Source organism: Cucurbita moschata, unplaced genomic scaffold (genome assembly GCF_002738365.1).
Source record: "Cucurbita moschata cultivar Rifu unplaced genomic scaffold, Cmos_1.0 Cmo_Scf00007, whole genome shotgun sequence".
NCBI classification, from domain to species: domain Eukaryota; kingdom Viridiplantae; phylum Streptophyta; class Magnoliopsida; order Cucurbitales; family Cucurbitaceae; genus Cucurbita; species Cucurbita moschata.
The window spans coordinates 3,195,075-3,215,421 of NW_019268523.1; the positions used below are offsets into that span (position 1 = coordinate 3,195,075).

The window sequence follows — 20,347 nt, forward strand, 5'->3', positions numbered from 1 at the left end:
GAAAACTCTGACCTATTGATATTAAAGCTATATGCTAAACAACTAAACTATGTTCAAATTGGACATAGAGGCATTCTAGAAGGCAAGCACGAGCCATTGCGGCAGTTAACTCAAATCATTCCTACTTCATTCATTAACCACCAAACAACTTCTCACCCTTATTTCTCAATCCTTCCCTCACCTTTCAATGGAATATCAATCAACCAACCAACCAAGAACTTTTAACCACCCGAAAACGAAACCCGATCTTCTTACACTTCAATCTATTCAACATACAATACTACTAAGTTTTTGCACGTACCTGATATTGTTTAAGAGAAAAATTGCTAAAAACGGGACGAAAATATCTGAAATTTCTAATCAGACAATGTTTCTGAGCAGTTATATAGTATTGATGATAATATATAATGATAATTATAGATATCTAGCGTCGTCTTTGAATAAGACGACCTTTTCATTTTATTTTATGTTTTCTATATTGAATATTGAAAAGTAATAAGAATTAGAGGTGTTAAAGCTTCTTATCATCCTGGCGTCGAGCTATTTTTCCGCAGGACCTCCCAGTATACCCAACGTAGTCAGCTAATCCTGTAAGCAGCCAGGTTCTCTTCCTTGTATCCGTAAGCAGTAACCCCCTCCCTCTTCTCGTAACCCTGCATTGGACTGATTGAAGGAGGGTTGAAAGAGACAGACAGATAGAAACATGGCATTGTTCCTGGTCATTTCTCAAACTGCCCCACTCATTTTCTCTACCTCCCTAAAAATCCTATTGTTCTTCTCCATCTAAAATACCCCACAAAACTGAAAAGAAGCAATCCTCTAACCACTTCCAAATATGTCTAAAATTACTTTCTTTCAGGGTCTAAATCACTTCCAAGTATGTTTTTCATCATTCAGGGATTTACCTGATAAATTTGGAACCTGGGTTTCATAATAAAATATATTAACAGCTATAAATTGATGAACAGAATAGAAAAAATTACGTATAATATTGAAAAGAACGTGAGACCAAATAATGCTAGCAAAGTTACTATGCACATCAAATTTAGAACACTTCTTCACGATCACAAGAAGTACATAGATACCTTATATGTAAGAGGTCAACGACCTGGAGAGAACAAAATGAATCAATCCCACAAGAACCATTCAATATATGTAGAACAAGAACTTCATGATTAATCATCCGCAGGAAAGAGGAGAAACCAACGGAAAGCAGAAATAACAGAATGGAAAAAGAAAGTCATCAGAACTCTGAGTAAAAACTAAAATATTATAGAACAATAATTTGCAAAGACACATTAATTAGAATATCAAAACAAAATGAAGGGTTATCTACTGCAAGAGTCCTACCTACAGTCATTCATACAACTTCGCAGTTGGCTTAGAAAATATAACCTCACATTATTTGGTAGACATAAGAGAGTACCTGAGAAGAATTCATGCTGCAGACCGTTTTCATCGGTAATGCAAAATTTCCCTCGTGAATAGTGATGAGATAACTCCATTTAGCAACTTGTTCCAATCCACCCCGATAAGAACAGCTTTATAAATACAGAATCGTGCGCAACTATAGACGAAGAGCTTTTAATAAATCATTACCTATGTTCCAAATAGAAGTTAAAAATAAAAGCGGCGTTCATTCATACAAATGCTCAAGTACTCTCATCCGACATGGGTCATGTTGCAGAATAAGTGAAACAGCTTGAAGGGAAAATGAAGAACTATTTTGAACCTCCAATAATAAAAGGCAAATGACAGCAAGAATCAATTAAGATTTTATTTTCTCGGGATCTTTAACCATTGCACGTCACAATTTAATTTTAGTGAGAAAATGATTTACAAATAAGAATGCCTACCTATTTGAGGTGTTGATTGATGGATAAAGATCCAAAACCTCATATGCTGATGGAAGCAAAGATCAACCTCATGCATAGTACTACTAATGCTGGAGTAAGAGCACTACCATACTGAAGTTGAAGAAACCTTCCATTGAGTAGTATCAAACCTAAATAAGAAAAAGAACTGAGAATACATTGGATTCTATTGAAATTTCATCAAGAGTTTCCTACGACTCAACGCTGATTTTGGTTCTGCAAATGCTGATAAAAATCATCATTAGCTTTATCCCCTCTACCGCTTGCTTCATCTGAGCAATATAGACTTATCCCTTCGTTGGGTATATTGTCATCACCTGGAGTGCTCACCCCACTTCTGAAGTTCCCCTGGTATCCCCACTGATCCGTTCTCGGGGGGGCAAACTTTGTATTACGCCACTTTTCCTGCCTAAAGTACTTTCTTCCCAAGTCATACGATGATTCCTTTGCTCGTTTCGATGTTTGTTGGATGTTTGATAGATTGCATGAATCCTGTTGGTAATTACTTGTACTAGGAGGGTTTTCTTCTGAGAAAGAAGTTCGAGAATCATGGCAGTTGACCTGCATTTCTTGAGAAGATTGTTCAACTGCAGTACCACAGGCAGACGTAGGTGGGCCTCGCTTACCTCGGGGATATGGTGGTAGGGGTGGAAAAGGATGAAAAGGCACTCCAGGAGCAACATCCCAACACTCCAGATTCTCTGCACGGGACGTTCCACATTGCTCAACAATAGAAAACGGAATTCCATAGGACACAGGCAAGCAAGAAATGAATTTTTCCTGTGGGTACCCAACCGTGGAAAAAGCACTACTCAATTTGCCAATACTCTGTCGGGGAGGATCTAAAACTGTTGAAAAAGCACTTGAAGAAGCCACGGGGAGACTGAAGGGAGAAAATCCAGGAGGAATATCTTCAGGGATGTTCTGCACTGCACTGTCTGCCCTGATATCATCGTCTTGGCTACCACGTACTCCAACAGAATCAGAGAGGGAGAAATCCTTATCATCACTGTTTACCTTGTCTATCAGCATTGACACCACTCCAACACTACTTAATTGGCTGGAATTGAATTGCTGCACAGATTTTGATTCAAGCTTCTGCTCCTTGGATCTCAGATCTAGGCTTGTGTCTGCAGGCTGATCCCATCGACTCTTACGCTTACAGACTTTTTGTCCATTCAATGAGTGACCAGCTGTGGAAGCCATAGTACAGACCTCTGCAGGATGAGCATCTGGTAGAGATGTAGACATTGACTGTTTCACACAATCAATTGCATCTGTGGGTCTGGAATCCTGATCACGCCGATAACTGTGTGATGCTGTAAACCTACTGCAGTTTGAACCCCTGTAAACTTCCAATCTTCCATCCTCCCTCTCAGAGTAAACAAATTTTCTGGTATGTCTGGGGAACCATCTGTCCCGAAAACTTCGAGCAATTTGATGTACCTACACATCCATGCTTAACTAATCAAAACTGAACTTCGGTAGCTTTTGGCCAGACATAATACCTCGCTATGACTTTCCATTTTAAAGGAAAAGGATCGTGAATTATATTTGAATGTTTTTGGACATTTTCAATAAAGAGTATTAGTGGCGTTCTTTAGAAAATTGTCTAGATGCAGCACACTTGAAATAAAGATCATTTTTACCACCATCTTTGAGTATACTGGAGGTCTTAAAGTAATTACTCTTTTCTCGATACATTGCAAATAGAATATGTGAACCGTGATTGAGTGACATTTGCATAGATCATTCATTTGAGTAAAATGTCTTATTGCCCTTTTTGTGATTTCACTCTTTAATATAGTCAAGCTATGGGAAGCCCTTTCACAGAACCAGATATATATTTTTATATTGAACTTTCATTTGTAGTTGAAGTTCTTATACTCTACTACTTTTTGCAATAATGCTCTTTACGGAATAGGTCAATCAATACTCTAATAATTTGTAAATGATACCTGTTTGTCATCATGCTCTGTCAGCGACAGTAAAGAGTCCCTTAAGCTGCACAAAAAGGAAGCAAATTTTAATTTGCACAATTGACAAAAGGAAGCAAATTTTCTAATAAGATCAATCTAATTGCAAAGGAAGTGGAGGAAAAGAAAAAGAAAGTTGAGCAATCAAAGTTGATCTTGAAGAGACCAATTAAAGAGTGGATTGGAAATTGTTTATAAAGCTCCGAAAGCATGGAAAAAAAATGGATAATGGGTATCACTTATAAATTTTTCTCATTTGTGATTAATCTGGAAATCATGAGCTCCTAAGAGAATCAATTTTTTCATTTGTCTCTATGCTATAGAGGAATTCACTCAATTGAATAGCTGAAACGTCAACCTAATATCCCAATTTCTCCTAGCTGGTGCATTTTGTGCAAAAAATGTAATGAGACAGTGGATCATATCTTCTTTAATTGTAAATCTGTCTCAAGTGGTGGTCTTCATTGCCCAAACTCTTTGATGTTCTCAATGGTGCTTTTCTAGAATGATCAAAGAAAACATAGATCAAGTTTTCCCATTCAAGCCACCTTTCAGTTGATTTTGTCAAAAAAGAAAGTTGGTTTGGGGGGGTTGATTGATCTAATCCCGTAATAACCAGTCCTCTTGTCACCATGCTCCTACAAAATGATTTGAGAGCTGAATGCTTTCAAAGAGCTCGGCAAACCCGTGTAATATATATGGTGGATTTGGCGCTCTAGCCTAAACGAATCATATTTCGGCTATTACCTTCTCCATTACTATGCCACTGATGATCAGTGTTCACAAGAGAAACGGTTCAATGTCTTACAATGTTTAAGCAGCCAGTATTTTTGTCGGAAGGAGACTCAGACGATCGCGGATTCAAGCTATAGCAAACAAGACAACTAGTAGATCCGAGGGGAAGTGTCACATTCGGAATTCAGATTAAAGAATTTCTCGAATGATCAAGTTCTTTTTGGATCAGTATGGATAAATGAGCCTCAAGAAGAAGCAAAGCCTGAGGCCATTCTTCTCCAAACAGGAACCCCCGAATAAAGGTCACTTGAATTTTGTGTGCCAGGCAAAGGGAAAAAAAGCCATCATGATCAGAAAAAGGTAGTCTTGGTCACTACATTGGCCCTCCCAACATTTCAGATAGTTGGTGGATCGAGTCCTCAGGTATCTTTCAACGAGAAAAAGAGGATTTGAGGTACCAACGCTATAAAAGTTCTCCTTCAGAACTTTGGTTTGAAAGGAATAGAACATTCCAAGAACCTTTTGTAGATAAATATTTTAATTGGAAAGAGTGAATGGTTAAGCTTCAGAGTTCCTAGGTGATAAATCAGGAATTCTTATCTCCTGTATTCTTCATCTTTAGAGTATTTTATTTCTCATCTTAAAAAAATATTAATACCTTTGATAATATCTTCATGATGAACGTCCTTTATTAAAAACTTTAAAAGGCAAAGAAAAAGTAGACATCATGAAGAAACTGAAGTCTTCATTAGCACATCTCAACAAATTTAAACTACCACATGGATCACCACTATCAGCATAATGACTAGGAAATGACTGTTTGAAATTAAGCATCACAATCTCTAACCTTTCCATTCCAGGGCAAGGAGGACCTCCATTAATATGCTCTGAGGTGAGTATCTCTCTCATAACCAAGTATTCTAGGACCTGCAGAAGAGTTTGATAATTAAATCCTCCGTTTGGAATAAAAAAAAATTCAATAAATGATTTAAAATCTGAAAGATGATTTAAAGATAAAGAACTGTTTGGAACGAATTTTTTTTTAAATGAACCTAATCAAATTTTTGTGTTTGGATGTTAAGGAGAAAAGAAAAGAAAATACAAAATTTAGTAATATAGACTTTTAAATTTGATATATCAGATAAGTCATTTAACTCCAAATTCAATGCAATCCTGCAAAATCTGATCATTTTCGTCAGGAAAAGCTTAAATGTAACAACACAGTTTGATGTTTTTTTTTTCTTTTTTGTACTGAAAGTAAACCTCAATACGACAGAATTTGGGATTGCCATCAAATGTACTACCTTCAAAAGCTTCCGAAGAATCGGTATCTTTTTGAAGTCACTTCTATATTGCTTCATTATGTTATGCAGCATCCGCAAACCTGAGAGCAAAAAAAAGGTGCATAATCAGTTTATGATATTCTATAAACCAAATAGTACGACAAGAAGGCAACAGAAATTATACTCAAAGACCACAAAAATAGAAAATGAAAAATAACAATAGACTGGGGGAAACTCTACCGTTTTTGTTTATTATGTCAGTCAGTACTACTCGTGACTTTGTCTTCAAAAGAGCATCAAGGATCATTGACAGATCTCGATTGCTGTAAAAAGAAAAAAAAGCATTCAATACTATCAGATACATAACATAAATCACTGTTCATAATTTGGAACATAAAAAATATAATAATAATTTAAGGCAACCTCTGAATGGCTTCATTTAATACTATCAGATGCATAACATAAATGACTGTTCATAATTTGGAACATCAAAAAATATATTAATAATTTGAGGCAACCTCTGGATTGCTTCACCGCTGGCACTTGCACCTGATGCAGCAGTCAGGAGAAGAAGCTTTAAGTATCCTTTAGGGGCGTCCTGTTAGGGGAAGAAAAAGCTTATGAGTACGTGAACACTGCAAAATCTCTGAACGAAAAATGAGCACACTGCAGCAGATGCAAATCCACTTTTTTTTTTCCTTTGGGTTTGAGTAAAAACAACACCTTTTTATCAAGAAAGAACAAAAGTACAGAAGAATATGCTACATCAACAGAAACCAATACTCTGATCCATGAAGAAAAAAAACACAGCAAAATTATATGACGACTAAGCAGCTGATGGTAAAGCATAAAAGAGCGCATTAACCATTCATTGCCACCGGCAAATAAAACCGATAGAATAGCAGAAAATTCACAAGTCGACATGCGGAAAGTTATGACGACTCACTTTTCTTTTGCTAATTCCCCCTTCAGCATCCAGGAGTTCATTAAGCTTCTCCTCAACTGAAGTATTAAATACCATTAACCATTAATAAGCACGACACAGCTATTTAAGCTACAGCTAGTATTCCAAATATGACTAACCTGCTTCAAAGCGGTTACCAGGAGAACCATCTACCAATCGCTTGGGCTTTACAGAGGAAATCTGGGGCCTGTTAGTTATTTGAACTTTTTCTACAGAGCTAACTTTTCCTTTCTTGATGGAACCTGGTTTACGCGATGTTTTCATCCGAAGATGCGACTTTATATATACTTTCTTATCTTCAACAGCATCCAGCTTAGACTTCTTACGAGCATCAATTTCAGCAACTGATAACTTTGCCTCCTGCTCAATAGAGCATGTATTTTTGTCAGAATTATTGTCACCAGGAGATATTTCTGGCTGATCCACAAACACAGGTTGGCTCGTCACATCTTCAGTCTGATGGGTAATATCAGCCAATGGAGTAGGTGATGCTACCTTTGAGTCTTCGAATTCCAACGAACTGTGCAATGGTGAAATTGTAGAGGCAGAAAGGTTAAGAGGATCCTCTTTTGCTTCTGAAATCTTCGAGGCAGAAAGCTTAGGAGTATCCTCTTTTTCATCTGAAATCTTAGATTCGACAGCAGTTCTGATAGGTTGATCTTTCTTATCCCTAACCCCTTTTATATGCTCTGAGGGTTGCTTTTTAACACCATCCAACAAACTAACTGCAGTTGGCAAGTTATTATTCCAACTTCTACCATCTGGACGAAGCATCACTGGTTCTGGAAATTCTTCATCTGAATCACTTTGAATAATGACCTCAGAATTGAGGGGGTCTCCACCTATGTAACCTCGACATTGGAAAGAACCACAATAACATTTTTTTGCAGCAGCCCCAAATACCCTTACATAATTGTAGTCAAATGTCACCTCTTCACCCTGAAACAGTAAATAAATGGAGAGGATATGACTTCTTGCTAATGTCTAAGGCACAAACAAGAAATTGATTAAGCATTGACAAAATTCACATAAAAAGCAAGAGTACTCTTCAGTAAATAAAGAAGTACGCAAGAAAAGGTTTGGAACTCCAAACATATCTGTCACAGCCAATCAAGATTGCTAACTACCAAAGAAATGCATGTGACCGCTAAATAAGTGTATTCCTTAATTTATAACTATGGTTCAGATGAAAGAAACTTACCAACTATTGTCTTGAATAAGTGATGCCAATTTTAAAACATTCTATTTATTCTTATTAAACTTCGGAGTTATCTCTACCCTGCGCCTCTAGGTTGTTCTTTTACCATCTTTTGAGGAATATACGCCTTTGTTTCTTATATATATATATATATATATAGATATAAGAAATGTACGCCTATATTCTTATTAAAATTTGTTTACATAGACAAAAGAAATGGGAAGAAAACAAGAAAATGAAAAGAAAAAAGGCCGTTACTGACCAAAAAGATACCAAAGTATCAGATATCGAGTTTTGAACAATAAATGCACGAATGTCCAAATCAACCAAAAAATTTGGGGAAAACATTCAAGGGAAGGATAAATTTAAAGAAAATATATCAAAGATAAGGATGGAAACATCAAGGTTGTTAAGTTTCATTCATCCATACTGATAATTACAGGATCAAGTGAAAAAGATATTCTACGCGAGACTCGACTGTCAATATCAGAAGAGAACTATAAAAAGTTATGGATCACATGATCTTGCTTCTGTGAATAATGTCGCCGAAACTAATTTGTTTACAGCATGGCTTCAATTTACTTTTTGAAAAACAAGCAGATATAGTGTAATCTGATGCCAATTTTTCATCGCAACGTTTTTTTCATCCCAAAGAACACTGAAACTATGGCTGTGGAAAGGGGCATATACTTTATAACAAGAGAGAGACAAAAATGTTTTATCAATGTAATTTCAACTGCAGGAAATGATAGAAAAATGGTAAATAAATAAACCATCCAATAATGGCATTTCAAGAGCCCTAAACAGTTGGAGGTTACAGAATGAGTTTCTACCATTGAGTCAAAAGCTACTGGTCTTTTAAAGATTAAGAAAAACACACGCACACTCCTTCCCATTGACGTAGTAAAATGTCTTACAGAAGAGGCAACCAAATTCCAACCCTAGAAGCTTAAAAGAACACGCTCCAATTAGAGCATTACTTAAGTGTTATACTTATAATAAAAAATATATAAAATAAAAAAAAGCATCAAACCCAACTTTATCAACAACCACCACACAGTCCCTACTCTTCTCATTTAAAATGATGCCGTTACTATCAACCAAAAGTCCTCCAAATCATATCACATGGATATTCATTCTGATAATGATTCAGTCAACAGAATGAATATCCATGAGTCAGTAAACAGTAAATATATGAAAACGAAGGTAGCAAAAGGAAACAGTAAATATACCTTCTTAATATCCCTTAGTGCAAAGAGCCCAATGCAGATTTCTCCATTCACCATCCACTGTTCCAAAGCCAAGAAAATAAGAATAAAAAGAAGAGAGAACTAAAAAATCGTAAATTCTCCCATAACTCTCTGAAATTTAATGTTTAAGTTGTTAGTACTGCTTTTACTGGCAGTAAAATTTTGAAAAATAAAAGTCCCCATTGCGATAGAAAGTAGGAACTAACCTGGCCAACACAGAATTATTAAAAATCTCAAACAAATGTTAACAATCAAGGTTGGTTGACATGCAAAGTAAATACACAAAACAGATGAAACAACCATAAGTTTTCAAAAGAAATTTCTTCAAAGGATTGCTGGTCGTCTAGCTATCTTTATGATTGAAGGGATTCTAGAGAATGGACTACTCATAGCTAGGGCTCCTTCACGACCAAAACCTCTTCTAGAGAATGGACTACTCATAGCTAGGATCCCTCAACAAAAAAACGGAAAAATAGGATGAGGATGTTGAAAATGGAAAAATATTGGAACCTCATGCATTGGGGGATACCCCAATTCCATCACGAGGGTATGGACGCGTACACCACTAAGCAGGTGAAGTATCATTATGTTTCACATAATGCTACCGTGACGGTTACTAATTCTAATGGGTGTCCGACATAAGGAGCTACCAGAGCAGGCTCGCCCGACAAGAAAAGGGGCCAGAGGTGTGTAAACTGACTGGTGAGTCCATACTCGCACGTATAGGTTGTGTGTAGATTATATGGTACACATCTAAGCTACCCATTAGGATAGTGCCGTAATTGTGAGTGGGCTTTAGGTCGTAGGTTAAAAGGCACATTTGGGAGTCCTTGGACAGCTCGCTCTCCTGGTTTCCTTTTCTCTTTTTTATTTTTTTTTTTATTTCAATTTGCAAAACGGTTTGAATACCTATTTTGGGAGATTATTGGGTGGGTAATAGTCCCTTGTGCTGTGTACCTTCCTCCCTTATTAATACCATTTGTCCTCTATGAGGTTTCATTATGTAGCTTCTGTTTTGTCTTTCTCGAGTATCTTTTTCTTCTCTTTGTCATCCCTTGCTAGGTAGGGAGGTGGAAGATGTTGTGGTGCTTCTGGGATTTTCTGTTACTCCAGGCAAAAGGGAGATTTGTTATTGGGTCTGCAAGTCCTTGGAGGGGTTTTCTTATTAATGATAATCACTAAACCAACAGATTGTTATTGTGCAATCTCAAATTACCTATATCCAACCCCCCAAGTTCCAACAGTCTCGTTGCACCTTCCAGCTGACCATATGAGAACCCTTCTTCCTCCTAACTCTTTAAAAGTCTCTCATAAACTTCTCTATAATCTTAATAATCTACATGAAGATCCTAAATTACAAAAGGAAGCCAGAACTCTGCTCAAGATCGAGGGTCCACCTACCTCAAAAGGGAAGGCCTAGATAAGAAGAAGAACAGCTACCATCCGACGACCCAATTACCCAGCTTGGTATGATCATAATTTAAACTAATTATTGAACACTTACCTTTACTAATCTTTAAACCAGAGATGCTATCAAAGACCAACTGAAAGTGAATAATGTTTACGAAGGAATCTTCCCTACCAGGGTAAAAAAATCATGTCATCAGACAACGGAAGATGCAGGAGATGCAACCTATCAATGCCTTCCCATCTTCAACCCCTCAAAAACACCCTTCTCCATTCCCCAAGAGACCATCCTACTAAGGTTGTCCACAATCGACAATAAAAGAATAAAAGTAATGGAGAAAGAGAATCACCTTGTCCAAAGAAAGCAAAGCTCTTACCTCCAGGCCTACCATCCACCATAATAGAATATCAAGCATAGTTTATGCAACTATAAATCCAAAATCTCCACTTGGAACCAAAACCTTTCTTCGAAAGCACCTTCTCTAAGAAATCTCAATCTACATAATTGTAAGCTTTTTCAAAATCAATCTTAAAAATAACACTAAAAAAAACTTCATGTTAACAACTCCTACAATCCTCAATCGCCTCATTAATCATAAGAAATTGATCCGGAATCTATCTCTTCGCCATAAAAACCCTATTGACACTCAGTAATCAGGCTACAAAAGTCTTTCCTCAACCAATGGGCCAAAACCTTCGGAGCACACAAGGCATCAATATGCCCCTGCAGAATTAAGACCTACTTATAGGGTGAAAATACTTCCAAAAAAAAAAAAGACATCATTTTACCAAGAAAATGTAATAGTACGCTACAATGATTTTTTATAAGAATAATATGCAAAAATGCTCAGTGAATTAGGTATAAACCTTCTCCGTGCGGCAATTTGGATCACAACTGTGGTTAATGAAACGCCCCAAATTTCCCTTTCCACATGCATCTATGACCTGTAAAACACAAATAGACGGATTACAGACTTGAAATAACTTTCACCAATGGGGAAATGAAGGGGAAAAGGACGCTATTAAGAGAAGTGGCCTGCATATCAGTTCCTCTTCAGTAGTCTAGGACAGTATAGGAATAAAAATCATTCTTACCTTGCAGTAATTAAGACATAATTATATTCTTAAATCATTACTTAAAAGATGTCCTGGAGTAGGAAAAAATAGATTCCTTCAACATGTTCCTTTTTTGTTTCTTTTTCAAAGGGGTGGGAAAGAAATTAAACAAGTAAGAATCTAAAACATTGCAAGGGAGCCAAAAGAGAAATAAAGCTTAAAATTGAAAGAATACAGAAAGGCATATTAAAAAGACAGCCCATTGAAAGAGGCTAGCCCAAACTAGATTAAAAATAAAAGGCCTCCAATCCAAGATAATAACACCAAGAGGATATTAGAAAAGAAGATGAAGATTCAACCTCACTGCCATCTAGTGTCATGAAGTAAAAATGTCGATGACCGTTCAATGCATACTCCTTTTGACGTGCCTCATAAGCATGCATGTCAAGGACCTGTATAGACCGAATAATTCAGCATTGGTTCAATCATACAGAATCTTATGCAAATTCAACCTAGAGCTTCATATATTCATGGACATATTCACACTGTTGCACAATTTTTTAATTCAGCTGAAAGAGTGAATTCATAAAGGAGATTACATTATTGGTCCTACAAATATAATAGTTTATTACCAGCACATCCAATCAACATGATAGATAACAAACAAAGCAAGAAATATACATGCTACTTTCAGGATACATGGAAAGCAACCGAAGATCATGGTAGACCATCCTACAGAATGTCTTGAACTATGGATATACTTCACAATTACCTCTCCAACATACTCAATGAGAAACTGTCCTTTCGATATATCCTCAACTGACTGTAGCCCATAACCCTTCTTTCCGCATCGCAACCACCGTAATTTAGCATACTTGCGCTTCTGGAACTGAAACCATGCATTCAAAAAATAAAAACACCCTTTCATCAGGACTCGATTTACTTTACAGAAAAGATTTAAAAAAAAATTGAAAAAATAATAGATAATAAATAAAAGAGAGATAAATTTAGAGCTCTAAGAAAAAGTTGCTAAACCTGTTGATTAGAACAAAGGTCCCCGCAAGGGCATGTACCTCGAACGCATTCAATATTGAGCATTCGATTCAAGCATTCATCTCCACAACCTAATCGACCATCCAAAGCTGGTTTGCAATGACAAACCATTATCTGTTTAAGATTTATGAAAATTAAAAAAAAAAATCAGGACAATATAGTATTGACCTAGACGTATTCAATCTCGTAACCTAATTGGCCACTTAAACTTCAAAAGGTGGTTTCACTGACAAATTATGATAAGACTAAGAACTACAAAATATTAAAACCAGAACGAACACATTTGCCTTGCCAAAAAAATTGAACAAGAAAGATAACAAAATTACACTTTTATTCCAGCAAAAGGGTAGATTGCTAATTTTATTCCCATCCTATAAGAAAAGAAAATGACATCTAAGATATCAACAATAGGACTAACAGATGAAGCAGCATCAGCAACAAAACTTTAAAAAGTAGCATGATCATGATTTAGGTGCATTAGAACATCAATTCCATACACTGCATGCTTGTCATTAGTTGAAGTTTTGTTGAAGATTTCCTGTGCATTCTATGTGCAGTAAGCATTCCTCTAGATATACTACCACAAGCACAGTCAAAGTTTCAAATTGCATTCTTGAACTTTTCAAATCAACTTTGTGAAGTACAATATACTGTAGACTGTCTTATCAAAAAAAATATATGTACTTCCTATAGTTATAGCTCCCTCATTGCAAATTGGGAAGGTCTTTTGTAAACACCATGGATTATACATCTTTTGTAAATTTCAATCATCAATGAAATTGTCTCTTATCAAAAAGAAGTATATATATATTTATATTTATATGTACTCTCGACTGTCTTATCAAAAACAAACGAATAATATAGATTGTACCCAGCCTTATTAAATCTAACTGCATTGCAGTGACAAGTTCCATTTTCAAATATTCTTCCCTACAAGAAAACAATACGTGCACCCTCTACTTGGTAGAAATTTATGAGAAAGGAAACTTCAAATTAAAAAATATGAACTACGAAAACAAAGGCACATAGAGGATAAAGAGCGGTGCAAAAGCAATAGAAAACAAAAGAAACCACCAACCAACTTCGTTAATCTTTTATCTGCTCTTAGTTCCAGAGAAAAAAATCAACTGAAAAACAAATTCAGAAGAAAAAGTTTTCACTTGTCCCTCTCACACTGGTGCAGGCTACCCATGTACTGGAAATTTGTGGATCAAAAGTCAGCTTTTTATTCTCCTTGGTACCTGTTCAATATTGAATGGAGGTTCTAAATCACTTTTGTATGTGCTAGTGCTATCCAGGAAAGACTTGCGATCTTCAGCAGTAGAATTTGCTTGCCCACAGTGTTATGAGAAAGGAGAAGATTAGTGAACCAATCTAGTGCTTGCAAGGACTGACGCCTTCGGCTAGAAGGAAATAGGAGACTTTCGAGGATGTTTACAGGGATTTTCTAGAACTCATAATACTCTTATTACCTAGCTTCAAAATTAAGTTACCTATCAAAAGACTTTTGTACTCCTTTTTTCATTAAAACTAACTTAACTGTCTTTCCTAAATTGCTCTTAGTAGTACAAGGAGATCCTACATCTCCTACCTTGTCCCTTTCTAGTTTGTTGACAAGTTCTTTATTCAAGGAAAAAATAATAACTTTACAGGTGACCCCAATTTGATGGAAGGGTTGTATGAAATAAATTAGAAGAAACAACCCAAACTCTTCCAAATAAAAAAAATATTGGTATGGAAAAAGGCTAGGTGTTGAACACTAGCCAAAGCAACATAGCTAAAGAGAACACTCAGGAAAATCAAGAACGTGAGAACACAACAAAAATTTCCATTATTGAAGGCACAAGAATATGAAATCATCCAACTTCGAATTTCCAAGTTTCCCAACTAATACACTAGATCAATTTGGACATACAAGTTAAACCTACTTTGAATTACATGCATAAAAATCTTAATAATCATCTATCAAGATGAAAAAATCATTTCGAAAAATGCACCTCATCAATAGTCTGAGTTTTACGACTGCGGTGCAAAAAGTGATTGCTGCTAATGGAAGTAAATTTGTTCTCTTGAGGAACAGCAGTCACTGCAAACAAGTACAGGAGTCACATTTCGACAATCAGAATTGCAGGATACTGGACTACAGAAGTATTTACTACTACTACTACTACTACTACTACTACTATTATTATTATTATTATTATTATTGATGGACTCCCCAAGGGAAAATGTAAATTAATTCTGAACTTCATAATACTAAAACGGCATCCCCAGCTAGATCCAAGTACCTGTTGTTGGATGAAAACTATCTAATTCCCTATAAGTTAGCCTTTTATTAGAAGCATTTTCTTCCCCAGATTCATCTGATATTTCCAACTCCGCATTAATCTCTGCATTAGACTTCTCTTGTGGGATTGAGCAGTCAGCAAAAGCCTTGTCCACATTGTCCTTACAGGTCCTTCAAACACAAACAACTATAAATTAAAAAGTGTCTATATATCTGTGTGTGTACTGATAATAAACAATTTCATTGATGTTGGGAAATTACCAAAAAGAAAAAGGGAAAAATATGCCCCAATACAAGGGAGTTACAAAAAAAAAAATCATTGTAGAATATTGGTTCTAGAAAAAGGAAAGTAAAAAATGCGTGAAAAGCAAACAGATTTGATGAACTAAAGACTTGAGGATACCAAAAAATAACAATTTCAACTGCATTAATTTGCAGAGAGCTTATTCAAAAATTATGAACAAGATGCGTTCCACATCGAGAAAAGATTATAACGACATGAGGTTTATTGAAGTTAAATTAGAAAACTTTTACAATATCAAGGAAACAGGATGAAGTGAAAAAACATGGAACTCCATTTAGCACCAGCCTGGCATATGGTTTGACGTGGTCCTTCTCTCATAAGTTCAATAATATCCCAGAAACAGAGGAAATATGTCAATAGGTAATACCCTGAACATTCTATTTCCAGGAAAAAATAAATTGGTGCATATTTATATACATTTTGCAACAAGAAAAAAAAGACTACATAAAAATAGAGGGTAGCTCAAAGAGTAAGCAACCTAACAAGACAAAAAGTTGGCATTTGCCCAACTCCCAACCCATATTTGCTTATCAACACCCAGACTTAGTTAAAAATCCCCCTATTCCTAAGTTTGCTCGTGTACAAATGGTATAGTAGAATGTTGACTTATGAAGATGCTGCATGAGAATCCAATTTAATATTCTAATGCATATTGTGAGTATAAAAAGAGAACGTTTAAACAATTTAAAGAAGACATAAAACTCATGGTCCCCCTTCAAGTGGTATATGATTAATGAATGTGTACCATGTGCAACTTGCATGTCCTAAACTATCCACAAGAGAAGCTGGTATGCGTCGCCATTTATGACAATCGTCGCAGAGCACCCAAGCATTGCGAGGAGGCATGTACTGCTCATTCACAGCACCCTGTACCACATTCAAATTTACTGCCACTGTGGATTCTATGATGTCATTGCTTTTCTCGGGCTTATCTACAAGGTAATTTCCTAAAACATTCAAATAGAATTAGAAAGAAATTTTAATTTTTCCAATGCGTCAGCAATAATCTAGCACAAAAACAGAACATAAAGATCTCCAACAATCATGTTCAGAGAAGGAGAAGGATTGCATCTGCAAGTGTAAGTAAAATTACCTACTATTTGGTGACTTTCCGTTTCAGTAACAACTCGGTCACATAAAGCCTCCTTGATACTCTTATTAAAAGACTTCCGTCGGTAAACCCTCTCTTTAGAAGCATTCTTTATTTTGTTTTTTGAGCCAGGAGCCTTGGACTTGCCTTTGCTTGTTTTAATAGATTTTGAACCTTTGGGATGTTTCTTCCTTGCAGATTGAGAAGGTAGAAATGTTTTTGAATTCTCTGATTCAAGAAACACACTGCCAACATCTGTTCTGTAACATTCTTTATCTTCGAGAATGCCATCTGCTTTCAAAGCCTCTTCTGGAAGTTCAATCTCTGTTGACAAAGGCACTTGATCAATAGACAATTCCTTAACAGTTAAAGAGTAGTTTACAACATTCGCATCATTGTAAGTAAATGTCTCACCAGAACCAAGTTGATTGTCCGCGTTCAGTCTTCTTCCATGCTTCTTTGATGACTTGGACCTGTTATTGCAAGCCGAAGCACCTGTGCCAGCTTCATCAGAACAACTAACTGCCTGACAGGGTTTCTCCTTCTTCCTTCCTTTCTTACTGCTGGAAGCATTTCCAGAAGCAGCAAAATCTTCTAAAGATGGCAACACCGAGTCCTGCAATTTTTCCTGACGCATTGCTCCAACTTGAATATCTAACATCGAATTTATCACTTCTGAATCAGGTGAAGTTCCAGGATCCAAACTCCTGGTATCAATTGCCCTTTCTACAGGCTCAACCATATGGGAGGAAACACAAAGATTATCATCTGCATGCTTTGTAGATGACTTCTCTATAGTGACGGTGCAACTTGAATCATTATTAGCACATTGTTCATTCACAACAGAAGCATCAGGACATTTCTTTTCTTTATCCTCATTCTTGCTGTAGCAGAAGATCTTTCTTAAAGACCCCTCTTCAGGCTTTTGATCATCAACACTTGGTGGAAATTCCAAATTACCTTCCCAATATGATTCATTACCATAATGGCAATTGATACCCTTGGCAGACAATGATGAATCAACAATCTCAGGAACCACAATGTTCAGAAAATTGTGACCCACATTCTTCCCTAATTTAACCTTCAAACGAATACGGTTGGTTGAAGTTGAAGTATCACATTTTCCTTGGGTCCCTTTTCTTGATCTATGTGAACTTTCACTTGGCTGTTTCTTACTCCGCTTGGTACCTCCTTGATTACCTTTAGATTTCTCATTCCCTTGCTTCTTGCTTTGATTTGCCAGAGCATCGTCAATTTTTTCAAATGACTGAATAATAAAGCCCAGTGATCCCCAAGGCAAGGGACGAGCTGGCCTAGATATAGAGCTTCTCCTTCTTCTTGTTGTGTCAAAAATCAGCGGTTCTGGCACTATTTTTTTGCTTTTCCTGGAAGCCCTTTTTGTCACATTTTTTTGGCTTGACGGTCTCCTTCGGCCACTCCTCTTAGAAGACATGAGAACTGTTTCAGGACATTTAACTTCAGAAACATGGCCAACTTTCTCTGTGTCATTGTTGTCTTGATCACTGACACTACATGAATTATCCTTTATTGGCATATCTGCTCCAATCAACATCCCATAAAATTCATATTTTTCAGAATTAAAGGGCTGAAAAGGCAAGGGGGATGCAAGTAGCTCAACACAGTTGGTGTTCTCTTGAATACTGGCTTCCTCCAGATTGCAGTTATTTTCCATATCAGGTACTATATGTTGTCCACCATCACCATTATTATCAGTCAAGACAACAAAATCGTCTTCCACAACTTCTGGAATGTACTTGGATAAGGAATTACTGTCATGCTTTTCATCACACCGATTAATCTCTGGAGAGTGGATGGTTAGTGGTGAATCATCAGCTTGTAAGCATTCCCTAATCCTCTCGCAGCCTTGTGAAGGCAAAATTTGCAAGCACAATTCAGGATTGCTGTTCATATCAGCAAATTCATTAACTGTTTCTCCAGAGGTACCACTTAAGCCTTTCCCATCCATCTGGCAAATATATTGTTCACAATTGGCAACTGATCGTGCCATATGTATTGGCAGTATTTGATCACTCTGTAAAGGGGACATCTCATTCAATATGTCTGCTTCTATTTCAACCAAAGCCTCAGTTAACCTGTCTGCAACCTCTGAAAACGAACAACCAGCACCATCATTTTCCAGCTGTTTTTGATGTATGAAATCACTTGACAATCCATCGGCAGAAGCTGAACTAGAAACAATTTCACAGATGTGAGGAGATTTTAAGTCGTCTGTACAAGTACCTATCCGTGATAAAAGAGGACCATTTTCTACAATATCACCGCTTTCAACTTTTTCAGAAGCATCAATTATACAACTATTATTATCAAGTCCTTCGGGTTTAACGGAATTCATTAATGACCCAGCTAAAGACATCATTTCCATGGTAGTTTTGCAGCCCAAAATATCAACCAAATCATCAACGTCTTGAGACTCTTTCATATCCAAGCTCAATGCTCCATTCCCCACGTTGCAAGCCTCGTTCTCCTCATTTAAACAGGGATCACTATCGCCGGAATCACAGTCCAACCTTTTATCCAATAGCAATGTATCAGCATGTTTGAAGCCTCTGGATGTCCCATCCTCCCCTGCAGTATCAGGCTCCGATGCATTCGTGCAGATATTAGTCGCAGTCACTCCCAGTCCCCTATCTGGTTCCAACATCTGACAGTCACTAGAATTGGATGGCAAGGAAGACATCTCCTGGCGTGACTGATACTTGGGAAGAGGTTGACTCGAACACCCGAACAGCGGAGTAATAGAGCCGCGAACCGGTTCTCCGATAACAGCAGGGTCATCACATGATCCCATCTATCTTATCGATAACGAAAACCAATCGATACCCATAACTCAAAAATTGCATACGGCAACAAAATAGAAGCATACAAAAACGCGACTAACCCGAAACAAGTAAAAGGCGTATACCAATCTTCTTCAATCAAATCCCAGTTCTGCTAGCTCACAACATCTACAACCGGAGAAAACAAGAATACAATCTCATCGCATTCAAGAGGAATTCCAACGAGCAGATAACCCACCAAAAATGGCACTAGCCGGACTCTCTGCATCATTAAAACCCTAATTTCAGAATTTCCAATGCAATGCAGAAACATCCGCGGCGGAAAACACAGAGTTCTGCCAAAATCGAAAACAAAAAGAAACAGAAAAGTCAGAAGGAATCAGAAAGAAAAAAAAGACGGCAAATTACCTTGGGGGAAGACGAAATTGAGTAAACGGATGAACTTGCGCAGTTTTTCAATGGCGTCCAAATTGCTGCTCCTACGAATTCCGTTTGCGAAGAGAGAGAGAGAGAAAAAGAAAAAGAAAAAGAAAAAGAATCAAAGAGGGATTGTTTACGCCTTATAAACGTTGTTCTAAGTTCTAACAACGAGAGTTCCGAACCGAGAGAAGGAATTTGGTGTTGATTGGTAGTCGGTAGAGACCGTTTAACCCTACACGCTCTGATCCTACCTCTTGGGGGTATTTTCGTAATATCACCTCCCTTCCTGGTTCCTCCTGCATATGACTTCTAAAGATTCGGGCCAGCAAAATTTCGTGTAAACAAATATTAGGGTTCAATATTTTTTAATATCAAATTATTAATATTATCTTTTTTTTTTTAAATAATTAAATTTATCATTTTTTAAATCATTATTATTATCTCTATATTTTGAATTTTTTTTTTTAATTAAATTGACCAGGAACGAATCTTTACATATTACTTAAACATTTTTTTAAAAAAATATCTATATATAGAGGTAATATTTGGCGTATTTTATATTAATTTAGTTTTTTTTTTTTTTTTTTTTTTTTTTTTTTTTTTTTTTTTTTTTTTTTTTTTTTTTTTTTTT

The 20,347-nt window shown here is 36.5% G+C and overlaps 1 protein-coding gene across 6 annotated transcripts; it reads right to left on the reverse strand.

Annotated features, from left to right (window-relative positions):
* Window positions 1–1,752: 1,752 nt before the first annotated feature.
* Window positions 1,753–19,966, reverse strand: LOC111444881 (histone-lysine N-methyltransferase ASHH2). 6 transcript variants are annotated; one of them, XM_023082984.1, is made up of 19 exons: window positions 19,705–19,964; window positions 19,398–19,558; window positions 16,481–19,311; window positions 16,133–16,334; window positions 15,085–15,254; window positions 14,794–14,882; window positions 12,779–12,910; window positions 12,516–12,632; window positions 12,103–12,195; window positions 11,555–11,632; window positions 9,263–9,319; window positions 6,952–7,771; window positions 6,815–6,870; window positions 6,387–6,466; window positions 6,109–6,191; window positions 5,890–5,969; window positions 5,433–5,512; window positions 3,833–3,878; window positions 1,753–3,320 (listed from the first exon to the last, which is right to left on the reverse strand). In XM_023082984.1, exons 3-19 carry the CDS (start codon window positions 19,305–19,307, stop codon window positions 2,073–2,075), a joined length of 6,258 nt encoding a protein of 2,085 aa, XP_022938752.1. In that variant the 5' UTR covers window positions 19,308–19,311; window positions 19,398–19,558; window positions 19,705–19,964; the 3' UTR covers window positions 1,753–2,072. The 6 variants fall into 6 exon arrangements, with proteins under 6 accessions (XP_022938752.1, XP_022938751.1, XP_022938754.1 ...); XM_023082983.1 differs by having other exon boundaries at window positions 16,481–19,307; window positions 19,705–19,963; XM_023082986.1 differs by having other exon boundaries at window positions 16,481–16,816; window positions 16,892–19,558; window positions 19,705–19,963.
* Between the last annotated feature and the right edge of the window lie 381 nt (window positions 19,967–20,347).